General features: G+C 50.1%; 1 protein-coding gene across 1 annotated transcript; it reads right to left on the bottom strand.

The window, feature by feature from the left end:
* Positions 1–7,529: 7,529 nt before the first annotated feature.
* Positions 7,530–19,143, bottom strand: CD40LG (CD40 ligand). The gene is made up of 5 exons (XM_043570284.1): positions 18,874–19,143; positions 17,362–17,493; positions 12,975–13,029; positions 11,445–11,507; positions 7,530–8,683 (listed from the first exon to the last, which is right to left on the bottom strand). The coding sequence occupies exons 1-5, from the start codon at positions 19,027–19,029 to the stop codon at positions 8,307–8,309; spliced, it is 783 nt and encodes a 260-aa protein (XP_043426219.1). The 5' UTR covers positions 19,030–19,143; the 3' UTR covers positions 7,530–8,306.
* Between the last annotated feature and the right edge of the window lie 5,404 nt (positions 19,144–24,547).

The raw sequence follows: 24,547 nt of genomic DNA, 5'->3' as shown, positions 1-24,547 counted from the left end.
CACTTGTCACCTCCTTCCCTCTTGGGTCACCTTCTCCAGTCTGTCCTCTTTCGTGCCAGTAGAGTGATTACCTGCAAGATGTATGTCACTCCTCTGTTTCAAAATTTAATCTCTCGCCATTCCCCAGCACACAGCAAAATTTAGTCTCCATGAATTTCCCCTAAGTCCTGTAATATGCCTTTTGTCCTTCCTAAAATCCCTTTCCCATAGCTGTCCATTGAGCAAATTCTTCCCTTTCCATTAGGGGGCAGCTCAAGTATCTATGTGAACTCACAATTTCTAAAACGCGTGCATATAGGCGTGTCTCTGCATGTGAATGTGTGTCTGTATGTATCACGATTGCCAGACAAAATACAAGGTGCTCAGTTAAATTTGAATTTCAGATGGGGCACCCGGCTGGCCCAGTCCGTAAAGCATGTGACTCTTGATCTTGCGGCCTCGAGTTCAAGCCCCACGAAGGGCGTAGAGCTCACTCACTTTTTAAAAATTTGAGTTTCAGCTGTACAACAAATAATGTTGGTAGAGATCATGTCCCAAATACCGCATGGGATGTATGTATACTAAGGTTTTCAGTGTTTACCTGAAATTCAAACATAAGTGGGTCTCCTGAATTTTTATTTGCTCACTCTGACAGCTTTTGTATGTGTGCGTGTATATAAAATATATATTTATATTTCTTAGTTTATTCTTATATGTATTTAGTCTCTCACCATATAATTAGTGTATATATACGTTTCCTGGGAGCAGTAAGCACTTCTACTCCGTGCTGAAAGGCGGCAGAGCTCCTTGGAGAAATGGCTGAGTCTACGGCTAAAGCAGGGAAGGTACTAGATGAGCCTGGAACATCTTGTTGTGCCAGAAAGTAACAGAATGCTAAAAAAAAGAACCCGATGGGCACCAAAATAAGAACAGTAATGAATTAGCGTTGAAAACAGGAGAAGTCTGTGAGTCCATACTAATCAATAAGTGGGGAGAAACAGCAAGCTCTTGTGTACAGACCCTGGTTAGTGTTGACTCGTAGACGCGCAAGGGACGCGGGAGCGGGAAAGCCATCACGTCGCCACCAGCGTACCAAAGACTGATCCAGGCAAAAATGACTGTCAGATGCTAAATCAAGGGGGAGATGATGATGCGAGAGATACTTGCGTAGTCTCAGAGCGTCTCCCCCTGGGACTGCTTCCTAGTTACAAAGGGGAAAATGGTAACTATAGAATGGAGACCTTGGACAACACCTTCACCGAGTGATCAAAATTCACATCAGCGATGAGAGACTGATGGCCATTGTGTGCGTCCAGATGTGGTAGGAACCCTGAGAAGAACACAACATCGTGCATGTAGTTTTCCATCCAGGAAGGCGTAACTGGAATTTAAGCATGAGGAAACATCAGACAAAATAAGGAACATTTTTTTTTAAATGTTTATTTTTTTGAGAGAGAAAGAGAGAGAGAGAGAGAGAGAGAGAGAGAGCAGGGGAGGGGCAGAGAGAGAGGGAGACACAGAATCAGGCTCCAGGCTCTGAGCCATCAGCCCAGAGCCCGACGCGGGGCTCGAACTCACGGACCGCGAGATGGTGACCTGAGCCTAAGTCGGTCGCTTAACTGACTGAGCCACCCGGGCGCCCCCGGAACATTCTTTTTTCGTTTTAAAGGGGAGAGACTGTTATTTAGAAATGTCAACGTCATTAAATACAAAGAAAGGCTGTGGAAATGTTCCAGATTAAAGGTGACTAAAGAGACATAACAACTAGATTCAATACCTGACCCCAGACTGGATCCTACTGGAAGGGGAAAATGATATTAAAGGACATTATTGTGTCACTTAACAGAATTTTCAGGAATACAAATGGCAGATCAGTATCAGCGTTAAATTTACGGAAGTTGATTAAGTGTAGAGTTGACTCTTGAAGGGCATGGGGGGCGAGGTCGCCAACTGCCCCGCACAAAAATCCACGTATAATTTCGACTCTCCCCAAACGACACCAACAGCCTACTCTTGACTAGAAGCCTTATTGATAACATACAGTCAACACATATTTTGTATGTCGTATGTATCATACACCATATTCTTACAACCAAGTAAGCTAGAGAAAAGGAAATTTATTAAGAAAATCTTAAGGAAAAGAAAATACGTTTGTAGTGCTGTACCCTATCTCCTGCATGTAAGTGTGCCCACATACTTAAAACCTGTGTTATCTGAGGCTCACCTGGGCTGTGGTTATAAACAAGAATATCTTTCTTCTTAGAAAATACACGCCGAAATATTCAGGGGCGAGGCCATGATGTACAAAACCTCAGATGGTTCAGAAAAAAGATACACTTGGTATTTATATCAGTATTTTTGCAACTTTTCCGTAACTTTGAAATAATTTCTAAAAAAAAAAAAAAAGCTCAAGTATTGATTGCGTCCTCAGGGAATCCAGATTCCAACACCCCTTTTCCGTGGCCCCGCCTTGCACTTCATTTGCTTGTGTCTTTTTCCACACCAAACGTGACGTACCTTAAGAGGAGGGCTTCTCTCCTTTCCTGTTCGTATATTCAGAGCCCGATACAGGGTCAAGTCCGTAGTACCTACGCCGTATGTGTTGAGCGAGTAAATGTTCCAATAATTGGGGTGGGAAAACTGAAAGCTTGCCTCAGTGTCTATAGTGGAAGCCAACCGGGGGTCTAAGCTGTCTGCGTCCTCCAAGCCTGCAGGGTCTGCCCAGTGACCCAGCCTCCTGGCCGCTTCCTCACAACTTGCCCCGCCGGCCACCTGAGCCACGCTGTCGCGCAGCATGCCGTGGGAAGTCAGCCCAGACACCAAGACTGCCCTCCACACGACGCCCGCGATGAGCTGACTCCTGCCCGCGCCCCCGGACCCTTTATCCACGCGCACACCTCTGCGGTCTTGTGTGCTCCGTGCTCTCCCCCGGGGGCTCCTTTCCTCCACCCCAACATCCTTTAGGACCCAGTCTGTGCCACCGCTCCCGGAGCTTGCACACGTGTCGTGCAGAAGACTGCACGTACCGTCGATCAGTGTTGGATGGGTGGCTGGATGGGTAACAACAACAAAAAGAAGCAGTAACCAGAAATGGGCATCAAATCTGAGTTAAAGGCTGTGCGTTCGAGACATTCACAGCAGAGAGGTGCGGGAGAGAGGAGTAAGGTTTGTGATGGATTATTGGACTCAAGTGGGGCTCAAGTCCACAGGAAAGCGTGCAGGAGAATTCAGAGGAGCTCCAGGAGCGGGCCGTGGGAAGTTCCCTGTCTATTTCACTGGCGTTCTTGAGAGTTGCCGAATTGCCTGCTGGGGTTACTCAGAGGAGTGTGGTCTGGAGGGGGTACATTTGCGTGCTGATGTCCTCTGGATTGGAAATCAAGGGTCGCAGACTTTTTTATTCATTTTTTGAGAGAGAGTGTGTGTGAGCGGGGCAAGGGGAGAGAGACAGGGAGGCAGAGGATCGCGGTGACAGCAGCGAGCCCGAGGAGGGACTCGAACTCACAAGGAGATCGTGACCTGAGCCGAAGTCAGGTGCTCAGCCGACAGAGCCACCCGGGCGCCCCAGATTACAGTCTTTTTAAAAAGAAACCTTCCTAGGGGTGCCCGGGTGGCTCCGTCGGTTGAGAGTGTCCGACTTCGGCTCAGGTCGTGATCTTGTGGTCCGTGAGTTCGAGCCCCGCGTCGGGCTCTGTGCTGACCGCTAGGAGCCTGGAGCCTGCTTCGGATTCTGGGTCTCCCTCTCTCTCTGCCCCTCCCCTGCTCATGCTCTGTCTTTCTCTGTCTCAAAAATAAATAAAAACATTAACAAAAAATTTTTTTAAAAAAAAGAAACCTTCCTAAATACCCTCAATGTGGGTGTGGTCTTTGGTCTGCTGCCTGGCAAGGCCTATTTTCCTTGGTCTCCTACATCTCAACCATTTTAAGATGCCTTCCTGTGCACTTGCACCTCTGGGTGCAGGCAGGTGTTCTGGGGGCCGCGTGGAAACCCACCCGAGCGCTGCTGTCTGTGACGGTCCGTTCCGGACTCCAGGTTCTGCTGGGCGCTCTCGGGGAACGACCTCATTAAATCCTCACCAACCCTGTCAAGCAGGTATTATCATCCCCACTTTCCAGACGTGGACACTGAGGCCCGCAGGAGGAGAAGTGATTTGCCCTGGTTATAAAGTTAGTAAAATAGAAGAGCCTAGATTAAGACTGTATCTGTCTGACTCCAGACACAATCATTACACGGCAGTGAGTATTTCTGCTTTAAAACATTTTTTTTTTAATTTGAGAGACAGAGAGAGTGTGTGTGTGAGAGAGAGAGTCGGGGAGAGGGGAAGAGGGAGAGAGAGAATCCCAAGCAGGTGCTACGCTCCGCATGGAGCCCGATGTGGGGCTCGATCCCACAACCCTGGGGTCATGACCCGAGCCAAAAATCAAGAGTCTGTGCTACTCAGGCTCCCCTCCTATTTTTTCTTTTTTAACTGGAGGTTTCACAGAGAAAAAAATTGTACTTAGTTTCAGGTTCCGCGTTTCTGTTGCCTTCGTTTAACTGCGATTTCCCCCTACGAGGCGCACACTGCATTTTGTACACATTTGCTTCCTACCAGGTAACAGAGATCGTGAATATTTCATACTAGGCTCATTTTCAAGCCTTCCCTCCCCCAACCCTTAGAGGGAATGTAAAAGTAACATGTTTGTTTAAAAAAAAAAATGGAATGAAGTTAGATAATTTATAATCAGAACGTTATAGGTAGACCAGAAATGCGACCTACCATGAACTATATAATAAAAACGGATTCTTTATTTTTTTTATTTTTATTTATTTTTAATTTTTTTTTTAACATTTATTTGTTTTCGGGGCAGAGAGAGACAGAGCATGAACAGGGGAGGGGCAGAGAGAGAGGGAGACCCAGAATCGGAAACAGGCTCCAGGCTCTGAGCGGTGAGCACGGAGCCCGACGCGGGGCTCGATCTCACGGACCGTGAGACTTACGATCTGAGCCGAAGTCGGACGCTTAACCGACCGAGCCCCCCAGGCGCCCCATAGAAATAGATTATTTATTTTTATCTACACTATAATTCTCGTTCTCTACTCCCCGAGTACGTTTTTATCATAGAAATGTTGTCGACATAAACTATTTTTACAGTATTGCAATTTTTTTTTTTTTGCTTTACCCAACCCCCAGAATTATTTCATGAGCTACTTCACCGAGTGATAAGCAGCTGCATTTATTCATTTTTCCTTCATGCGATAAATAAAGAGCCAATTCTATGTCAGGCCCTGTGGTAGACACTGAAGTCACCATGAACAGGTGAATAGGACACAGTCTTGGTCCTCAAAAAGCTCACAGAAGAGTAGGAACGTCTTCCACTTGGCTAAGAGCTGTGGGCGCGGTGGGGGAGGGGGAGGGGGAGGGGTGTTCCAAGCAGAGTAAACCACATGCGGTACCGAGGGTTGGAACTTAAGACGCCGAGAGGCGTATAGGCAGGAGACGCTGAAGCAGGGGAGTGGAGAAATCAGACTTGTGTTTAAGAATTCACCTTGGGGGCGCCTGGGTGGCTCAGTCGGCTGAGCGGCCGACTTCGGCTCAGGTCACGATGTCACGGCTCCTGAGTTCGAGCCCCGCGTCGGGCTCCGTGCTGACGGCTCAGAGCCCGGAGCCCGCTTCGGATTCCGTGTCTCCCGCTCTCTCTGCCCCTAACCCACGCGCCTTCTGTCTCGGTCTGTCTCAAAAGCAAATAAACGTTAAAAACCAAAAAAACCACACAAGAAGTCACCTTGGCTGTGTGTGGAGGTCAAATGACAGGGAGCAAGAGTGGAGGCGGGGAGGCTGGGAGCCTGGTGTAGCATTCCGGAAGCGAGGTGACAGTGACGCGGACTTAGGATAGTGGCAGCCGAGATAGAAAGAAGTAGATTAACGTAGGAGCTGTTTCAGAAAGAGAGCTGGTTGTGTTCATGCCGGGGGAGATGGCCTGCTGCGAGCATGTGGGACAGGAAGAGAAGAGGGTAACGGGTGGGACCTGGAGTTCTTGGAAAGGACAGGGTGACCTCATGAGGAAGTACTCTGAGGGGGTGAAGGCAGTTGGCTTGGTGAGGCTGACGCTCAGGGGAAAGAAGGTTCTGGGCCGGAGCTACGGGAGGTGTCCTTTAGCGAGCAGTAGGAGGTATGAGAGCAGGAGAAATAGACTAGAAAATGTAGTCTTTGTATCTAGAGCGTTCCTTCTGATAACAGATGTGGTCAGCAACTTGGTCGCCAGAGGCCAAGATAACGGGGAGATACCGTTCCCAAAGAAGAAGAAGGCGGGGTGACGTGCAGGGGCGATGTTTAAACCCGGGGAGGTGAGGATACGAAGACTAAAAGTTTCGTCCAGGCTGGACGTAGGTTCCCTTTGGAGGAAGCCTACCAAAGGGGTGATGCCTCTCGCCCTCCCCCGCCCCCATGACCCCGCCAGGCAAGTGTGGCTGTGCACAAAGTGGCACTGAGCTACCGCGAGGCAGGGAGAGTCATGGCCCGGTGTATGGTCTCTTTTCTCTGGACCGGGCCAAGCCCTCTTCTCAGCTGGACCTGGGGTCCTGGCCTTCCTACGGGAGCCTGACATCTGTAAGAACCTCACGAGCAACGTCTGCTTGCTGTCATGGCCGCTGCCCCACCTCCTTCAAGCGTCCCATGCGGAGGACAATGCGGAAGCAGGATCTTCCGCTCCGGAGGACAAGACGGCACTGTGGACGTATCGGGACGTGGGTCCCCGAGTCAACACATGTCACCTCTGCTCACACCAAAGTTCTCTTGTTGAAGAAAGTGTGCAGCCGAGCAAGTACAGCCACTCTGGGTCTCTTATGTGAAAAAGACAAAGGGACAAAGAATGGCCCTGTCGGCCTCGGTGGAAGGATGGAGGGCCAGTTTCCCAGCTCCAGGCCCTCTCGCCTAAGGTAGAACCACCTAGGCAGCTATTAAAAAGGTAAAGCAGGGGCGCCTGGGTGGCTCAGTCGGTTAAACGTCTGACCTTAGCCCAGGTCATGATCTCACGGCTTGTGAGTTCGAGCCCCGCATCAGGCTCTGTCCCGACAGCTCAGAGCCCAGAGCCTGCTTCGGATTCTGCGTCCCTCTCTCGCTCTGCCCCTCCCCTGCTCATGCTCTCTCTCTCTCTCTCTCAAGAATAAATAAACATTAGGAAAAAAATTTAAAAATAAAAAGGTAAGGCAACTGCTTCTCATCTAAGCACCCCCCCCTCACCTCCAGCCTCACTAAATTGTGATTAATCAAGGGAAAAACAAAGTCTCTTTTTAATCTCCTGCAGCCTTTCCAGAGCAGGCTGGAGATAAAGACCCCGATCGCTTTTCCCTGAACGGGCTTCACATCATTCATCAAAGGCTATCGCAGACCTCCGGGGACTGTGCTGTCACCAAGATACTTTGTGGTGCAACCGAGCTTGAGAACCGAGTTTGCGAAAACATCACCAAGGTCGGAAAGAGACCCCCTCGGAAAGATCCCCCCACCCCCCACCCCCCACCCCCGCCCCCAACCCCGGCGGCGGCGGGCTCGAGGGGCTGGATCACAGCAGTCATGTTAAGGGCTCTTTATTATTCAAAAAATAAATAACAAGATAATCACAAGTTCACTCTGGAAACAATGGAGACTGCAGGTAGATACGAGAGATTTCCTTTAAATACAGTCATTTCGGGAGGAGGAGTGGGCAGGCTGAGAGCGGCTGCCTCTGCTCTCTTCCTCCCACCTACAGTGGTGGAGACGGGACAGGGTTGAAATAAGAGAAACGAGTAGTAACAGCCTGACTGTGTGCGGATGAGGGGGGCGGAGGAGGGAGAGAATGAGTGTGGGGCGGGGGGGAGGCGGGGGGGGGGCAGGGTTTTTCAGTTCTCCTCTGCAGCAGACTTTCTAGAGCCTGCCCCCTCCATCGTAGGGGCCGCAGGAACCCGGAACCAACGTCTTCAGTAATCAAAGACATCACCCACGGAAAGACACTGCACGCAAAGACACAAAACTAAACTTGACGAATTTTCTGCCGTTTACTCTGAACTCAATCTGTGCATAATGGTCTCGTCTTTTCATGGGACTCTCCGGACGTCTGCCTCGGGTGGGGGGTGGGGGGGGGCTTGTCGCTTCAGGCTATAGACTCTGACGGACCGGGGCCTGCTTGGGCTGCTCGGCCCCGCGGTTCGCGAGTCGCAGCCCTACAGGCCTGGGGGTGTATAATAAATAGTTCTCCGCGAGGAGGATCCTAGGGTTATAAATAGGCAGTTCAACAGGGGGTGGGCTTAACTGCTTTGCTGTACTAGAAGACCACCAGCGTGAGCTCAGCCGCGGCCTGCGAGGTGCCAGTGTTCAGAGTTTGAGCAAGCCAAAAGACGTGAAGCCCGTCCCGTGGCTCACTTGGCTCGGATCAGTCACGTTCACGAACACCGAGGCACCCGGATGCAGTTCGAAGACTCCTCCCAAGTGAATGGATTGCTGCCCACAGGGTTTGGAGGGACTGCGGGCATTTGCAGCTCTGAGTAAGACTCTCTCGGATCCACTCGGGGAATGCAGGCAGAGGCTGGCTACAAACGGAGCTTGACTCGAAGCTTCCCGATTGGAACAGAAGGTGACCTGGGCGTAGATATAATAGAGTCCTTGTCTTTTAACGGCCAGCTGCTTCCCATTCTCGAGGGTTACCAAGTTGCTGCTTATGGTGTAGTAGCCTTTGGGGGCCCACTGGAGAACTGCAATGGAGAGGGGAGATTCACGGTGAGATGACGCGGACGTGGTTCGCATTCTAACACAACACAGAGTCTAATGTGGGACCCTGGCTTCCTCTACGAATGAGAGTTTGGGGGGAGAGGGGCTCCTGAGGACCCTTCCGGACCTCCGTCCACGGAGCAGCTGCTGACCACTCGGCAGCGGCTTCGGACGGAGCTGGGTTCCAATCCGGGCGTGGTGCAAGCCAGCACAGGTCACTTAACCTCTCTGAGCTTTGTAGTTCCTCCTCTGAAACACGGGGCTGGTAGCACAGCGTCTTTCGGAAACTTGTTCTGAGGATTAAGTACGGCCACTGAACGCCGTGAGTTTCCTTCCTCCTTTAGAGCTTTGGAAGCCGATTTGCCCGTGAACTTTAAGGTGCGAGTGATTTCAAAATTCCACGTCATAAGTCACGCACGCTAACCCGGTCAGACAAAGCCCTTGCTAACAGGAACACTGGCATCTTGCTCTCCTGGGATTTCACAAAGTCCGAGAGCTGCCCGTTCCACGTAGCTCAGCCTTAGCCCACAAGGGGAGAGACCCCATTTCTTCCTCCCTGATCGTGCTGTCGCAAGCCCGACCTGCCTCCCACAGCAAGGACTAAAATTAGGCAAGGGAGTATGAAAATAAAGCTGTCATTTCACTGTGTGTTTTGATCTTCCATTGTAGTGGGGCGTCACCAACTTGAAAGTACCTGTGTTCTTGTGGCGAAACCTGAGTACCCACCAACAGTGTGCCATTTCTCGGCTGAGATGTTGAGTGGGTTCAAAGTAGTGTGTGCGCCCGATTTCAAATCTCAGCTCCCACAGAGAGCCAGACTGCCGGCTGTGGGGGTTGGGGAGAAGTGAAAGTATCGATCATTTGCTTCCTTGAGCTCTTTTTTTTGTTTTTCTTAAATTCCCTACTTGGTGGTCTATCGGGGTGTCAGATTCAACCCATCAAGACTCATCCTTCGGTAACAGGAAAGGCATCCTGAAATGTCTGACATTTCTTGGCCCTCCAGACCACTCCAGAAAGGACGCTTCATTACGGGGTTTTCCCTTTGGGACCGTTTGACAAAACAAGGGCGCGGGTTCTCTATCTTTTAGTCCACCAACATTATTTTCCTAAGCCCTTTTACCTAATCTTTGTCCTTGCTGTGGGATCCAGGTCAAGTCTGTGGCAGCATGAGCGGGCAGGAGTGAGGGCGTTGGGACTGGGGTGGGGTGAGGGATGTTACTGTCTTGGCATCTGATCGCCTGTGGGCCTCCTGGGATGCAGATGGGGAAATACGCTAGGACCAATATCGATCATGGGGCTTTGGGCAGAATCTGAGCGCCGTGGAATATAGCCAAGGGCCAGGGTCTAGGTACAGGTGGACAAAGACCAGTGGGAAGCTACTCTTCTAGGTGGTGGCTCTGTTGCTGTCGTGCGATCTGGATGTGCCAGTGTCATGCGAACAGCCACCCCGGACATGCCCATCGACTTGTGATGTTTTCCCATAAGTGTATTTTCTGAGAATGGCTACTTGGCAGAATTATTAAATGTTGTAGGAACAAGGGGTGGGAACGAAGGGCTTTACGCGGCTCTTCCGCCATCTAAAGTACAGTAAGGTAAGCTCAGGAACGACACCTTACATTTGGAGAGCACATGACAGTGTAGCCTTCTTCCACATTGGCTGATGTGACGCTGAGAGCCACCCCGTGAGTCAACGAGGCAGGAAACAGCGGTGAAGGCACTGGCCCGAGCTCATCTAGCAAGTGGTAGTCACGGTCCTGGAATCTCAGGGTTCAAAAACTTCCTATCCCGTGCTCTTCCTTCCATATCATGATCTCCGACAATCATTTATGGGTTACACCCACTGAGACGCCCAAGCTGCCTCAGATACGAGGTGGTGTCTCCTCTCCTCTCTCTCTGTCTCCTATTTCTATCTCTGTCTCTTTCTCATTGTGTGTGTGTGTGTGTGTGTGTGTGTGTCTCTCTCTCTCTCTCTCTCACACACACACACACACACACACACACATACACATGCTGTGTCGAACTCCGTTCTGGAGCACTGTGCCGCATGTTTTCCCGAGGCGGTTTCACGCCCGTGTGCACATTTCCACCCATTTGTCAGATGCAACGCACTCTCTGGCACTGGCTATCCCAAGGCACGCGTTTGGTTGAAAAAGATCCCAGAGCCAGGATGATGGCAGAACACATACGGAAATAAAATCATTCGGAGTTGCGGAGATTACGGCGTGTCGTCTGTCGTTACTTCATCGGAAAAGCTAACGTCCTGGCAGCGATCGATCTTTGCAGAATGATTTTACCTTTAATTTCCCCGGGGTTGGCCCCAGCGAGCCTGGGGTTAATCATACAGGGATTGACAGATGGCGGGAAATACCTCCGGAGGCCCATTTACGCACAGTGAAGAGGGGTTAGCATGAGGGATGCTCCCAGTCGGGAGGTCACTCACTCCCTGCCATGTCTTCTGCGTTGTCAGAATAATGGTCCCTCCACCCAGCAATTCATCATTTGGAATCGGCCATTGAACAAGAACATAATGAGGACACCGGGACTGCTTCCCACCTCCTTTTGTCCCTTCAAGGCCCATCTGTCCGTCGGAGCTCACTTTGAAGACAAAGGAGGGCGGACGACAGGTGTATGGGTGGGTTGGTAGACTGGGCCCCAGAGGAAGAGAGGAACCCGCCCAGTAGGCCGTGTCGCTTCAGCATCCCCGCCCTCCCGCCCGGGTGCCCGACTCAGATGCTTTGGACTTACCAGACGCTGTGCTACTGCTGGCCTCACTTATGACATGTGCTGCAACTCGAGGATCCTGGTCGCCTGAAATTGAAACCAAGAGCCAACTGTCAGGCCAAGAGCAATGCGAAACTGCCCGCAGAGCCATTGGATCTAGTTCTCAGCCACGTGAGAGAGGCCGGGCTTAAACCGGTGACGCAAAAGTCTGAAGTCCCTGCCACAGGGACAGGTTGGTTTCAAGAATCTGAACGCCTGAACCGGCTCTTGGCACCGAGGCTGTTCCCCTCATGGCTCTTCGATACCCGACTCCTCTTTACCTACGTGGACTCCGGCTAAACTCCTGGTCTCCATGAAACATATTTGGAAGCTTTGCTTTTGGAAACAGCTCCCATCCGCTGGGGATCTCACTGGGCGCCCAGGCCGTGTCTGACGTGGTCAGGCAACAGGCCAAACTGTTGTGCCTATCTCGAGTTGTTTCTCGTGTAGAAAGCTTGCTTTTTAATCAGATGTGTTGATCTCCTGAGTGCAGAGACTATGGGGAAGTTTCTTCCCCGCCCCCCCCCCCCCCCGGTAATGGGCCTGATGTCAGACACCTTGGAGGTGCCCTATAAATATTGAATCAAATTGCATGACCTAGATAAGCAGTTTCGTCAAGTTGATCCTTTCCCTGCAGACCGCTAGACAGCATCCATGTGAACTGGTTCCTCAAATTTCATTCTGAGGACCAAAACTTTCGTGGAAATCAGATGACCCGTTGCGAGTGTCCAGAAAAGGAGGTGGGCGGGAGAGGAAAGGCCCTAGAAAGCGTCATAGGAGGAACAGTGGAAGACACTGGGGGTGTTCAGCCTGGACAAGACAAGGCTCAAGGGCCACGACTGCCGTTTTCAACATCTGGACAGCTGCTGCATAAGAAGAAGAATTCTGCTTTGCTCAGTACGGCCCCCAAGAGCAGAACTGGGTCCAGTGGGTGGGAGATCACAGGAACGACTTTCAACTCCAGAGGAGAAAAGATTTCTCTCGAGTGGTAGAGCAATCTTATTATCATTCTTAGAGCCACTTAAAAATGGACCCAGATGATTAATGAGACAGAGGGTGCCTAGGCATGTTGGATCAGAGGACAGAAGGTCAGTGCCGTGGTGAAGGAGATGCGTATCGTGTGGGTGGTGCTACATTTGAGAACCCTTCCAGTCGAGACCCTTTCCGCCCCTGAGATGTTTGAGATGTCCTGACATCTCAGAAGAGTAGAACGTTGTCACACGGTATCGTTCCTCGATCCCAGATGCTCCACTGGCCACGGTCCCCCATGAAAACCTGTTATCGCTGAGCGGTGAACGCCCCTGCTCCCAGATGATGACTTCCCCATAGACACGTATAAACAAAGCCTTCCCAAATCGCAGGCATTAGAGAAGGTGTCGATTTGGCCATCGTATTCCTGTTTTATTTCTAGGGCCAAAAGTTCCCTCATTCACCAACCGGGCTGTTCAGTGTCATCAGCCCAAAGCTTCCTTTTAGTTTTTAAGTATTCACAAAAATGAGTAGAGAGCAACCTACCTTTTTGCATTGCAACATTTTTTTCTTTCTTCGTTTCTTTGTTTAGCATTATCTCCTAAAATAAGAATCATTGCAAAAGGTCATTTTGACAGGAAATCGGGCGTGGGGGGTTTAGAGGTATCATTCATTGGGCGTCTGTCATTGCTTTATCGCCTGTTCCTGATGAGGATTATCACACGGACTTAGATCCTGTCATTAATCCCATCATCCTGATTGGGAGCCCATGGCTCTGACAGATGAGCTGACAGCCCAGAAAGCCCAGGGGCGAACCTGGAAGCGGAATCCGGGCCTTATTAATCTCCACTGTGGTGCTCTCTCCAGACCAGAGGCTGTGGTGCTGACCCTTCCTATGACCCCAGCCTCCCTGCCTCTGACAGGTATTGACAAATAATGCTGAATGGGGAGACGTTTCTACCCTGGGAACTAGTATACAGAATAATATTAAACGCGAAGCATGGTGTGTGTCCATTGGAATAAAATTGGTCTGAAATCTCTTAGGAAATGGTAAGAGTAAGTTCGACCTTGGGAAGAAATTCCAGACTGTGAAAAGACCCTCAGACATTTTTTTTTTTTTATCCCTGTCAAGGGGATGAGGAAATTCTCTGGTTGCTGGTCGCCTTGCGTGGCCTGTATTTATTCAGAGTAATCAGCAGATGGGAGACACAGATAATCTCCCAGTGAGGCCAGCGTTCAAAGGCAAATGCAACACTTCTTAAGGGGTTTCTTTTCACTTAGCAACTGGGGAAAGCTGGAAATACTCAAAGAAGTTAACGGGGACAGCCCTCAACGCAAGCAGGCAGGTACTAATGGCTACGGCTGCCATTTTAAAGATCCTGAATACAAGGCCTAGAGGGCTTAACTGGCTGGCATGAGGTCACCCAAGGGGTCTGGGGTGGAAGCCAAGAGCAGAAACCATGAGATCACATTCAGAGGCCGACTGAGCTCACACCATCACTCTGGACTCTAAACACAAGGGAGGAACAAGGTAGTATTTTCACATCTGATCATCAAAGTCCCATTACCGGACTCCATTTTCTATAGGGCCCTTCCTTTTCCGTTCTTCCCCAGAAGGAATCCGTGGCGGTACTGTTGAGGGTCTCGTTGGAGGCTCGGCTCGGTTGCCAGATGTGAGGGTGTAAGCCACAGAGCCCTAGCGGGGAATCTGAGCCTCGAAATGCTCACAGGGGCCCGCAGGGCTTTAACTTTCCACTTGAGCTAGATTGTGGCGCTGAAGAAAGTGCGGTGACAGGAAAATGTTTGTGAGACAGCAAGTAAACAAATGAGTATTTAGCGTCTTTTCAAAAATGGAGTGTGATGATCGAGGGTGAGATACTTTTAGGCTACGTGAAAAGGTGAAGTCAGCAAAGTTTGTCTTTTATGTGCCCAGCCTTGCCTTTCTGTGAACTTTCCCTCAGCCGCGCTCCCCAGAGCCTTTTTCCCCCTTGCTTCACTCCCCACCTCGACTGAAAGACTTCTTAAAGTTGACTTTCAGAAAATCTGGGACTGGTTATTTCTCTCTTAGTGGGAGGTCTATGTGGCAGGGATGGACAGGTGGACCTTTACCTTGAAGAGGAAATGCTTTGACACCTCAAAGACGTCTCAGGCCTCAGTGGGCAGACGACCCTGGAACTGACCAGTCTAGCGGGGTGGGGTGGGGTGGGTAGTATGTTTTAGTGTGAAATTACACTATTCAACATGCCGCCTCCACTTACCCTAGCATAAACCCTGAATCCCATCCTGTCCAAGTGAACAGGTAGGTGTTCCCTGCCTCAGGAGATAATGAGTTGCCTGTTACTAGAGGTGTCCAGAGTTTGGTGACCTCTGGGTAGGGACTACTGGGGAGAAAACTGAAGTCCTGGGTTGATAATTGCATCTGGTGATTTCTTTCTTTCTTTCTTTCTTTCTTTCTTTCTTTCTTTCTTTCCTTCTTTTTTTTAGTAGGTTTTATGCTCAGCGTGGAGCCCAGTGCAAGGCTTGAACTCAGGACCCTGAGATCAAGACCTGAGCTGAAGTCAAGAGACAGACACCGACTGAGCCACCCAGGCACCCTTAGATCCGGTGATTTCTAGGACCCCTTCAAGTCCTATGATTTGGAGCCCCCCGAATCAAACCTTAGGTTGCCCTGGACCAGTCAGACCGTGAACCCCAGAAAGAAAGCCTGTTAACGCTCACTAAGAATATTAAAATCCAGTTTGGGGTTACTATGCGGTTGGCCTGTTGGATTTTTTTTAAGATTCCAAAATATTGTTTAGAATGAGAAATTTGGGAGAACAGATATTGGAAAGGGGGTCGGTCTTGGAAAAGGACTCGTTGTCTAACCACTGCGCGTATCATAGGTACACAGGGCGCTGCCTTGGATCCCGCCCCTGTGGCAGGAGAGGCAAGGGGCTTCCTCTGTTACACGCAAGGAGCCCTGGGTGGCATGTTGAGAAGGTCTTCCTTTCTGCATGTGAGACTCTGGAGCTGTCACTATTTTTAGGCAAGCAGCTGGAGGGGCCAAGCCGGCTGTCCTCCTCGCTCTTATCCTGGGAGGCTGGCTTGGGAAGTTTTACACATCTGACCTCTCAGTAAGAAAGAGGGAGGAGAAAACCCAACAGCCACTCGCACTGCCTTGGAGGGAACGCAAGGCTGATCGTATAATTACAGCACGGCAGAGCAGATAATCTCAGCCCTCTCACTTACAGACGAGAAAACAGGCCCAGGGAGGTGAAGTCACTTGCCCAAGGTCACAAGGCCGAGCGCATTAAGTAGGCCAGTTGGATGACTGACTGTTGTTCTGAAAGTGGCTTTAATTTTGCAACACCTCCCAATGCCCCGTGGTTCTGGCGAGAATCCTTGAAGAACCAGAGAAACTCAAGTCATGAGAAACTCAAGTCATTTCCAAGCCTGGCAGAGGAAGAGGAGTCTCCATCTAAACCCTAGGTTGGCGTAAAGAACGCAAAAGCCAGCAGCAGATTCGGGCTGCGTTCTGATTCCTGTAGGTGACACCTTCATAGGCTTCGGAGTCTTCGCTACTGGATTAAATTCCACCTCGGGGACAGTGCAGAAGGACAGGCGTAAGCTCAGGTTGCATCGTAAGCCCTTTACTCCCGGGTTGAATTGCAGAGCATGTATATATGTACGTATGTATGTATTCATGTTTATTTATTTTGAGACACAGAGGGTGAGTGCGAGCAGGGGAGGAGCAGAGAGAGAGAGGGAGAGAGAGAGAGAGAGAGAGAGAGAGAACCCCAAGCAGGCTCCACACTGTCAGCACAGAGCCCGATGTGGGGCTCGAACTCAGGAATTGTGAGATGGTGACCTGAGCTGAAATCAAGAGTCGGATGCTTCACCCACTGAGCCACCCAGGAGTCCCTAAACTATACATCATTTATACGTGAGAACCAACTCCTGTTGGCTTATCTAGATACCGCCCCCCCCCCCCCGATTGGCACAAAACTGCCTTCAACATGGGGAGCGGCTTCCTATTCATGGCCCCAAAGCGAGTTGAGGGCCAAGGGTACTTAGTGCTCTGAGAGCAGAACAGGCAGAAAGACTTTTTGATGCTCTGCCTCAGGAAAAGGAGCTTCTAGACTCCTTGTCCGTGATGATGGAGTCCATGTTGTAAATGACATTCTAAAACTTCTTGTTTGGGGTACCCTTTAGAGGCCCCAGGGACTGCAGTGATTTCCTGCTGGGTCCTCTGTCCGTCTCAGGTGTTGCCCGGCCCTAGGGTGGACTGGCTTCACCAGCAAGTGGTGTTACGTAGGGTCTGGTGTGAGCGGCACCGAGAAAGTCCGCCCCCCTTTCCCCACACCTCTCCCCACGAGCAAAGGAAAAGGCCTCCCTTTGGTGGCGCCTGAAATTCTGTCACCGGAGAAACATTCCTTCCAGTGTGAGAGCATCAGCCTTGCGAAGTCCCTGGTACCCACCGTAGCCACCTAGCGTGGTGAAGGCAGGACCGTAACGTGGCCACAGGTCCCCAGTGAGAAGGCATCGAGGTTTGGATGGACAGACAAGAAAATACCGGAGGACAAAGTCGGTGTCCTTCGTCACATTCACAGAGGCGGCTGCATGTGTGAGCCCGTGATGTGTGCGAATGCGGCCGTGAGAGCGTGTAATGTCCCCGGGAGAGGCCTTTTTGTTCAGGAACATTCCTATGAACACGCGCCCCTCCCATTCTCCTTTCCCTTTTCACATGGGATCTCGGCTTCATTTTTCCTTTCCTTTTTTTGGGGGGGGGAGGGGGGAGAGGGAGATACCTTTACCCACGTGTATGTATGCACCTACGTATGTAGGTATATGAAACAAATGTCTACACTTTTACATTGCCAGGTTTCCGTCTCCCGACCTAGCAAAAGCAGCAACGCGTTTCGATGACACTTTAACGAACAACTGGGCTCCTTACCTTGAGAAAGGCTTCAAACCGGCTTTTAATTTCCTCACAGTTCAGTAAGGATAAGGCCCCCTCTCCTTTGTTGCATTTCTGTAATGTTTTCATGAACACAAAATCTTCATAAAGATTCCTTTCATCTTCTATCTGTGAAGGGACAGGGACATGAGAAACATATTTCTGGAACATGCAGCTAATGACGTCTGTCAGTGTAATCACCAAAGGCAGCAATTAAAGCACCATATTATCTGAAAGTCCAGGTAGAAATCACAGCCATTCTAATAAACTTCCATCACGAAGTGTGCATTTTGTCCACGTATGATAAGCAGCAATATTCTAGAATGATCTATCCCTCATTGGTCCAGTAATGATCGGTCACTGTGAGCCCAGTTTTCTGCTGAGCTCGTTTGCCTACTTCATTTTAGTTTGTGCGCTTGACTGAAAGAGCCCACCAGGCCAAACACAAACAAACAGACCCAGAACCCCCCCTCTTTTCGCGGCTGTGAAAGCTAAAACTTGACTAACCCAGTGGATGGCCTCGACCATCCCTGCCCCTCCTTATCCTGATGGTAACCTTCACGGCCTTAGTTCTAGGCTGGCCTCCCAACAGAGGGCATTCAAACATCCCTGGGAACATGCAGCCTCCCGAGGCCGAACGCCCACCATTCCTACACCCGGACTTTTCGGACCAGCCAGATAATTGATCAAATTTCTCCTCTTCATATATGATCGATGTTTTGTTGGCCCGGCCGGCAATGCCCCGCGGGGGAAGTGGAAAGACGCACGGAGACAGGATAAATCCTAACGGTTATTTTTCCCTCCGGGATGCAAAACCGCCTGCTAAGTTGCTCCACTGTTCTGTTCCTGGAAGTCCAGCCGCTTAAGAAGGTAAAACCCCTCAGAGGGAGACTGAGGGGCTTGCAGCTACCATCAGTGTTTGAGGAATTACAGAGAGAACGCCACGTTTGCCGTAAATGTGCAAATTCTGGGACTTAGCCGTGTCTGCGCTGCTCTGAAGCACTAGGACGTTTCAGATCAAATTCACGCTCTCCTCTAGTCGGCAATTAAAAAACAAAAGCTGTCTCTAGCAGAAGAAAAGTGTAGTTTTTAAGCAAAACTTGAGCGAATAACCACAGCTGGTGTCCGCATAGGACAAAGCCTGTTCGAAGCTTGCTACAAAGGCCAAATTCACTTAATCTGCGGGGTGGACACTACTCTCGTCCCCATTTCTCGAATGTGGAAACTGAGGCCTAGAAATAAAAAATGACTTGCCCGGGATCACGGGGCCAACAGGGAGCCGAGTCGCGGTTTGAACCCAAGCAGCCTGACTCCAGAGCCCAGGCTCTCGCCCAGAGACCAGAAGAGGACACCTTGTCCTCCAGGACGAGGTGCCGAACGTGATGCCACAAGACCATGTCTCTAGTTGGGTTCCTACCATTGCCCATCAGGGCAGAACGGACCCCAACCGACCCGCCCGGCGGTAAGGACCCCCACACGTAATTAATAAGGGCTTGTGGTTCGTCTTACCTTGTCCAGTCTTCTGTGAAGATACACAGCAAAGAGTGCTGACCCAATCATCTGGGTGATGAGAAACACAGTAAGTAAATACATAAAAATTTTCATACTGACGGGTGGTCCAGGGGCCACGGAGCGGGGAGCAGTTTGGCTATATGTTTCGATCATGCTGTGTTAGAGTTGGAACGAGATCTTCAGACCGAGGAGGTGGCAGCAGCAGCATGAGAACACTGTCAAAGTGGCCACCTTACTCAGGATTAGTTAAGAGCGCACAATCGTTGCAGCCCACACTTCCTGGAAATTGTGTTTCGCAGTCTTCTCTCCCAGCAAAAAAAAAAAAAAAAAAAAGTTACGTAAAGGTTTTTCTTTTCTTTTCTTTCTTTTTTTTTTTTTTTAATTCTACCCATATCATTCCCTTCCAGGCTTTCCCTTTTGTTAGTAAAGAAGAAACAAGTTTCTTCTTCCATACATTCATTCTTGCCTTGAAATGTCATAGGCTTCTTAACAGACAATGGCAGTGTTTTTCCTATCGCTAACGTTCTGGGTTCACCAGTTTCAAGGAAAGTGACAAATTCATCCACCAGCAACCGACTTATTTCAATTTCAATCTTACTAATACCACCCAGGAACCTGGCGTATGGGGAAAGAAACAAACGTCAACAAAAGTTTGGATTGATTTTGTGGCTGCTGGGCCACTGGCGAATTGCTCCTCGAGACTCCTTTCATCTTTAAAACCCAACGAAATCCCAGAAGCTTGTCAAGTCGGGTCTGCATGGCATAAAGCACAAAGGAGGGCTGACAGTTATTAAATAGAATTTAGCTGGAAAGGTAATTCGAGAAAAATAAAATTCTCCAAGGCCAAGAGGAGTAGGGTCTTGAAAGAAATCAGTCCCAAGCTCTGGGATCGAGGTTAAAGTGGGAATCTTGGCTTGACTTAGCCGGATTGCTTGTCTACGCTGTTCTAATCTGTCAGATAATGGCTCGGAATAGAGACAATAGGCTCCAGTTAAGAGACCTGAATTCTAGCCCTTGCTCCACCAACAAATCGCTATGGACCTCAGACAAATCACTTGACCTCTCCAGGTCTCAGTTTCCCCATCTCCAAAGAGCTGCCTTGCCTAGCCTACAGGCTGTTGTGAAGATCAATGTTTATTTATTTTTGAGACAGAGAGAGACAGAGCATGAACGGGGGAGGGGCAGAGAGAGAGAGGGAGACACAGAATCGGAACCAGGCTCCAGGCTCTGAGCCATCAGCCCAGAGCCCGACGCGGGGCTCGAACTCACGGACCGCGAGATCGTGACCTGGCTGAAGTCGGACGCTTAACCGACTGCGCCACCCAGGCGCCCCATGAAGATCAAATAAAAACGTGCACAGGGGCGCCCGGGTGGCTCCGTCGGTGAAGCGTCCGACTTCGGCTCAGGTCATGATCTCACAGCTCGTGGGTTCGAGCCCCGCGTCGGGCTCTGCGCTGACGGCTCAGAGCCTGGAGCCTGTTTCAGATTCTGTGTCTCCCTCTCTCTCTGCCCCTCCCCCGTTCATGCTCTGTCTCGCTCTGTCTCAAAAATAAATAAACGTTAAAAAAAAAAACTTCAAAAAAGGTGCACAAAAGATCTTTGAGACGTGTTAAGCAATAGACAAACAAGTCGCCCTGAATTTGGGGGAATTGGTTTAGCAGAAGAGAGTGAGTTTTCGACATAATTGTTACCTCCTTACACGCTAGTAAAAACCAAGAGAACAACAACGTCAAAAACACCCAAAGTTTTGACAACACATTGAATCATTGAGGGGTGTAGGATTATGCATTTCTCAATGGTTTTTGCGTCGTCTTATCAGATTGCCTTCAAAATAAAAGCAGCTGTGGAAATCCCTACCCCACATCCCAACCTGGTCAAGAAACCATGATGAGATCACTTTGGTGATTCCTATAAAATTGTTTTGAGAGACAAATAGGAAATGTAACAAAGTGCTCAGGCAGGCACACTCTCTGTATAGTTAGCACCTGCTCTCTTCCCCTCCCACGCGTCAGCATCCTGTCCCGGGCCCAGATCTGTGCAGCTCCTCACTGCATCTGCCAAGTAGGTGGCTTCGATGCACATGATAAACTTCCATCCGTCAGGTCAGAGGCTTCAGTTCTTAGACAAGTAACCTCCGTTCCACTGAAGGAAAACGATCACGGGCGCCAAGACAGGGGCTCGGGGACTTCTCCAAAGCCAGTTTCGTATGGTTACCAGATCACAGAATGCCAGAACGGCGAGGGCCCTGCCAAGATCAGCTCGGCCAACCGCCCAGGGACAGGACGCCGAAGGGACCCCAGGGTTGGGGGCAACGGCAGGCTTCATTTCACGTGACTGCCTTTAAGAAAAAGTTGTCCGAGCTCCCTGCTTCCCGCTTTCTCAGCTTCAGCCCCCTGCAGTCTGACTTCCACCCCCACCATTCCCCGGGAACCACCCACACCACTATTAGCCCAACCGTTTGGGCCGAATCCTTTCTTAGAGTGCATTTTGCGTGACCTTTTCTATTAGTCTGTTGACCTGCGATTCTGTTGTCACCCTTCTACGTTGCCCACTTGCCTCTCAGAATACTTCTTTGTGTGATCCCCTTTTTTTTCTTTGTTCCCCTTAAAACTTTGGTATTCCCGGGGCGCCTGGGTGGCTCAGTCGGTTGGGCGTCCGGCTTCGGCTCAGGTCACGATCTCGCGGCCCGTGAGTTCGAGCCCCGCGTCGGGCTCTGGGCTGACCGCTCGGAGCCCGGAGCCTGTTTCCGATTCTGTGTCTCCCTCTCTCTCTGCCCCTCCCCCGTTCATGCTCTGTCTCTCTCTGTCTCAGAAATAAATAAACATTAAAAAAAAAAATTAGAAAAAAAACAAAAAAACTTTGGTATTCCCTATCCTTACCCTCCTCTCCTCCCTGCGCCTCCCCTCCGCACCTCTCACTCTACACGTTTTCCTTGGGCGATTCCCATCCACCCTCAGGGTTTTCACCATGACCCTCACTGTGATAAATCCCAAGTCTATAACCATGGCCTTGAGTCTCAGATTTGTAAGTATAGCTGCCGCTCAACGTCTCCACTTGGGCATCCCAAAGCCACCTCACATTTGCACACCCCTACCCTTGACTCCACTTCCTGCCCAGCCCCGTTCTCCCTCAAGGTTCTTCCCATCTTGGGGAAGAGTGCTGCTACACCCACCTAACTGCCTGGGTCAGAGACCTGGATGCCAGCCACGACTCTTCCCTACCTCTTGCCCAGATTCCTCCCCAATCCCAGTGGCTTCTTCTTCCCCAAAGCTTCTCGAGAGCCATTACTCTTTTCCTGTCAACGTCTGAGTCTAGTCCCACATCCCCTCTCTCCTAGATTACTGACTTGCATTCTCCTAACGTATCTCCTTGCTTCCCTTCCTGCCCTGCCCCACCCACCCTTCATCCTGCCAGCAGAACGTTGATTCTGAATCTTGTAACTGACCATCTCATCTAATCTGACCTGACTCCCTCAGACTCTGCCCCAGACCCAGGGAAACAGATTGGCAGTGCCCTGGCATGTTCAACATGGATGGGATTAGCTCCAGAATAGCTTGCTTGCCCTTCAATCCTGGAAGCCTCCTCTTTCTTTCGTCCTTCTGCCTGGTCCTCTACAACAATTGGCTGCCTTTCCGGCTTCCAAACTTGAGCTCTGGTTTCTGATTTCTGATTCTGTATCAATTTGTCCTTTGTGTCAGGACATCCCACACCCGTCTCTCCTCCCCAAAAGAGTGGCCTTGCCCTGGTGTTGGCCCCCTTTAAAAATCTTCGGCTGCCTAGGGACGCCTGGGGGGCTCAGTCAGTTAAGCGTCCGACTCTCGAGTTCAGCTCAGGTCATGATCTCCCGGTTCACGGGTTCGAGCCCCGCGTCAGGCTCCGCGTTGACAGCGTGGAGCCTGCTTGGGATTCTCTCTCTCCCTCCCCCTCTCTCAGAGTAAGTACACATTAAAAAAATTCCCCAGCCGCCTAATGCATCCAGAAGTGATTCTTAAACTTAGTTTCCAAGAGATCCGTAGATCTCTGGAGCGCGCGAAAGTGCCTACAACCAAGGTCAAATAATAGCCATCTTTTTCTGAATTCGCAGGGAGCATTAAGTTAATAGGTTGGGTCACTTTTCGGTTTTTCTTATGCCATCTCTGTCCCCTTGTTTTGCTGCCGCTCTCCTGCTAACTAGTGACTGCATTGCCGCGAATAAGTACCAAGGGAAAAATTCAGAAAACAATGGATCGTACCTCAACAGTTTGTCTTGGGTGTGCGTATGCTTGTGGTTGTGATTTTATATTGATAACCTAGAACACCGTCATAGTTTCTGCTAGGAAAATTATTTCCAGTACATATGAAAGAGTTAAATGTATCAGCGTTTTGTTTGTTCTACAAAGGGCCTCACACGGACTCTTTGCCCTGAACATGTCTGGAAAACCCTAGCCTAGGGCACGGCATCTCAATTCTTAGCCCGACACACGACCTGTCCCCTGCCATGTCAAGCCAGGTTTATCCCCCTAAACGTGCTGTTCCTGCTCAAGCTGTTCCCTGCGCCCATGCTGACTCCCTCTGCCCTTATCCATTAAGGTCGAGGAAGAGACACCCCTTCTGAAATATCCCCTCCCAGCAGACAATGTGGAAAGTTTACTCCGTCTTAATCTATCTTCTGTGCTTAATCTATCATTGCATGTGCCATGTTGCCTCATAACTGACTCATTTGATTTCCCTACCATTGGCTCCTAGAGCAAAGAGACCGTTAAAAACTCAAAGCTCAGAACCCTTGCTTCCTGACCCATGGCAAGGAATTAGTGAATCTCTGCCAATCTACTAACTTTTTTTTTAAGGGCATAGAAAGGGGAGTTGTTCAACATTCTATCTAGTCTGATAGAATAGCACTGGCGAGCTTCTCTGGCGATAGAAGTCACAATATATTTAAGTTTTCTTCTATTCCTTTAGTTATCTTTCTTTCTTCTGCGGTCAGTTCCACTCGTTTATTTTTGGTTCTTCTCTTTCATGTTGGTAGTTCTCCTCAAATGCCTGATGACCCCTAGTTGTCTGGTCATATTTATGAATGAAAAACTATGTTCATTTTTATGGGCAGACGGCATGGGTTTCCTCTGCAAATTGCATTGATCTGTTTCCCCCCACAAACCCTTCTCCGGAATGGGAGGGCTGGCTGCGGGTTCTGTTTCAGTGGGTGGAGCCTGTCAACAGGCAGGCTTCCCTTTAGGTTATGTGGGTGGAGAGGCAGGAAGGCCAGGGACCCCCACAACCGATGAAACCAGGAGGGCTTTTCTCTGGGGTGAAGCCCTGTAGAGGGTTTCACTCTTGACTGACGCTGGTTTTTTCTTTTGTTTTCTTTTTCCTGCCTTTCGTGGAGGTCTTAGCACCCTCCCCAGAGCCCTCCTGGGGCAACTTTAGCCTGAGGGCAAAGGCCAAATGCTGCTGCTAAGGGTTCAGGGGGGAAGGGAGAGAAGGGGGAAAGAGCCCACCTGTCCCAGCAGTTTCTGCCGCAGCTCTTTAATGAGTTACCATGAGGGTTACCTCTCAGCTTACCCCTGCTCTTTGCATTGACCGTCTCTGAGCTTGATGTTTCCTTGGGAAAACCCACTCTCGCCTCCGAGTTCTTGCGTTGCGGTGCAATGCTCTCATCTGTCTGCTAGTCCAAAGTCATTGCCTTTCTTACTTG

Source organism: Prionailurus bengalensis, chromosome X (genome assembly GCF_016509475.1).
Source record: "Prionailurus bengalensis isolate Pbe53 chromosome X, Fcat_Pben_1.1_paternal_pri, whole genome shotgun sequence".
NCBI classification, from domain to species: Eukaryota; Metazoa; Chordata; class Mammalia; order Carnivora; family Felidae; genus Prionailurus; species Prionailurus bengalensis.
The sequence above is the reverse complement of the archived record's forward strand: the minus strand, read 5'-3'. Positions and strand labels throughout refer to the sequence as shown.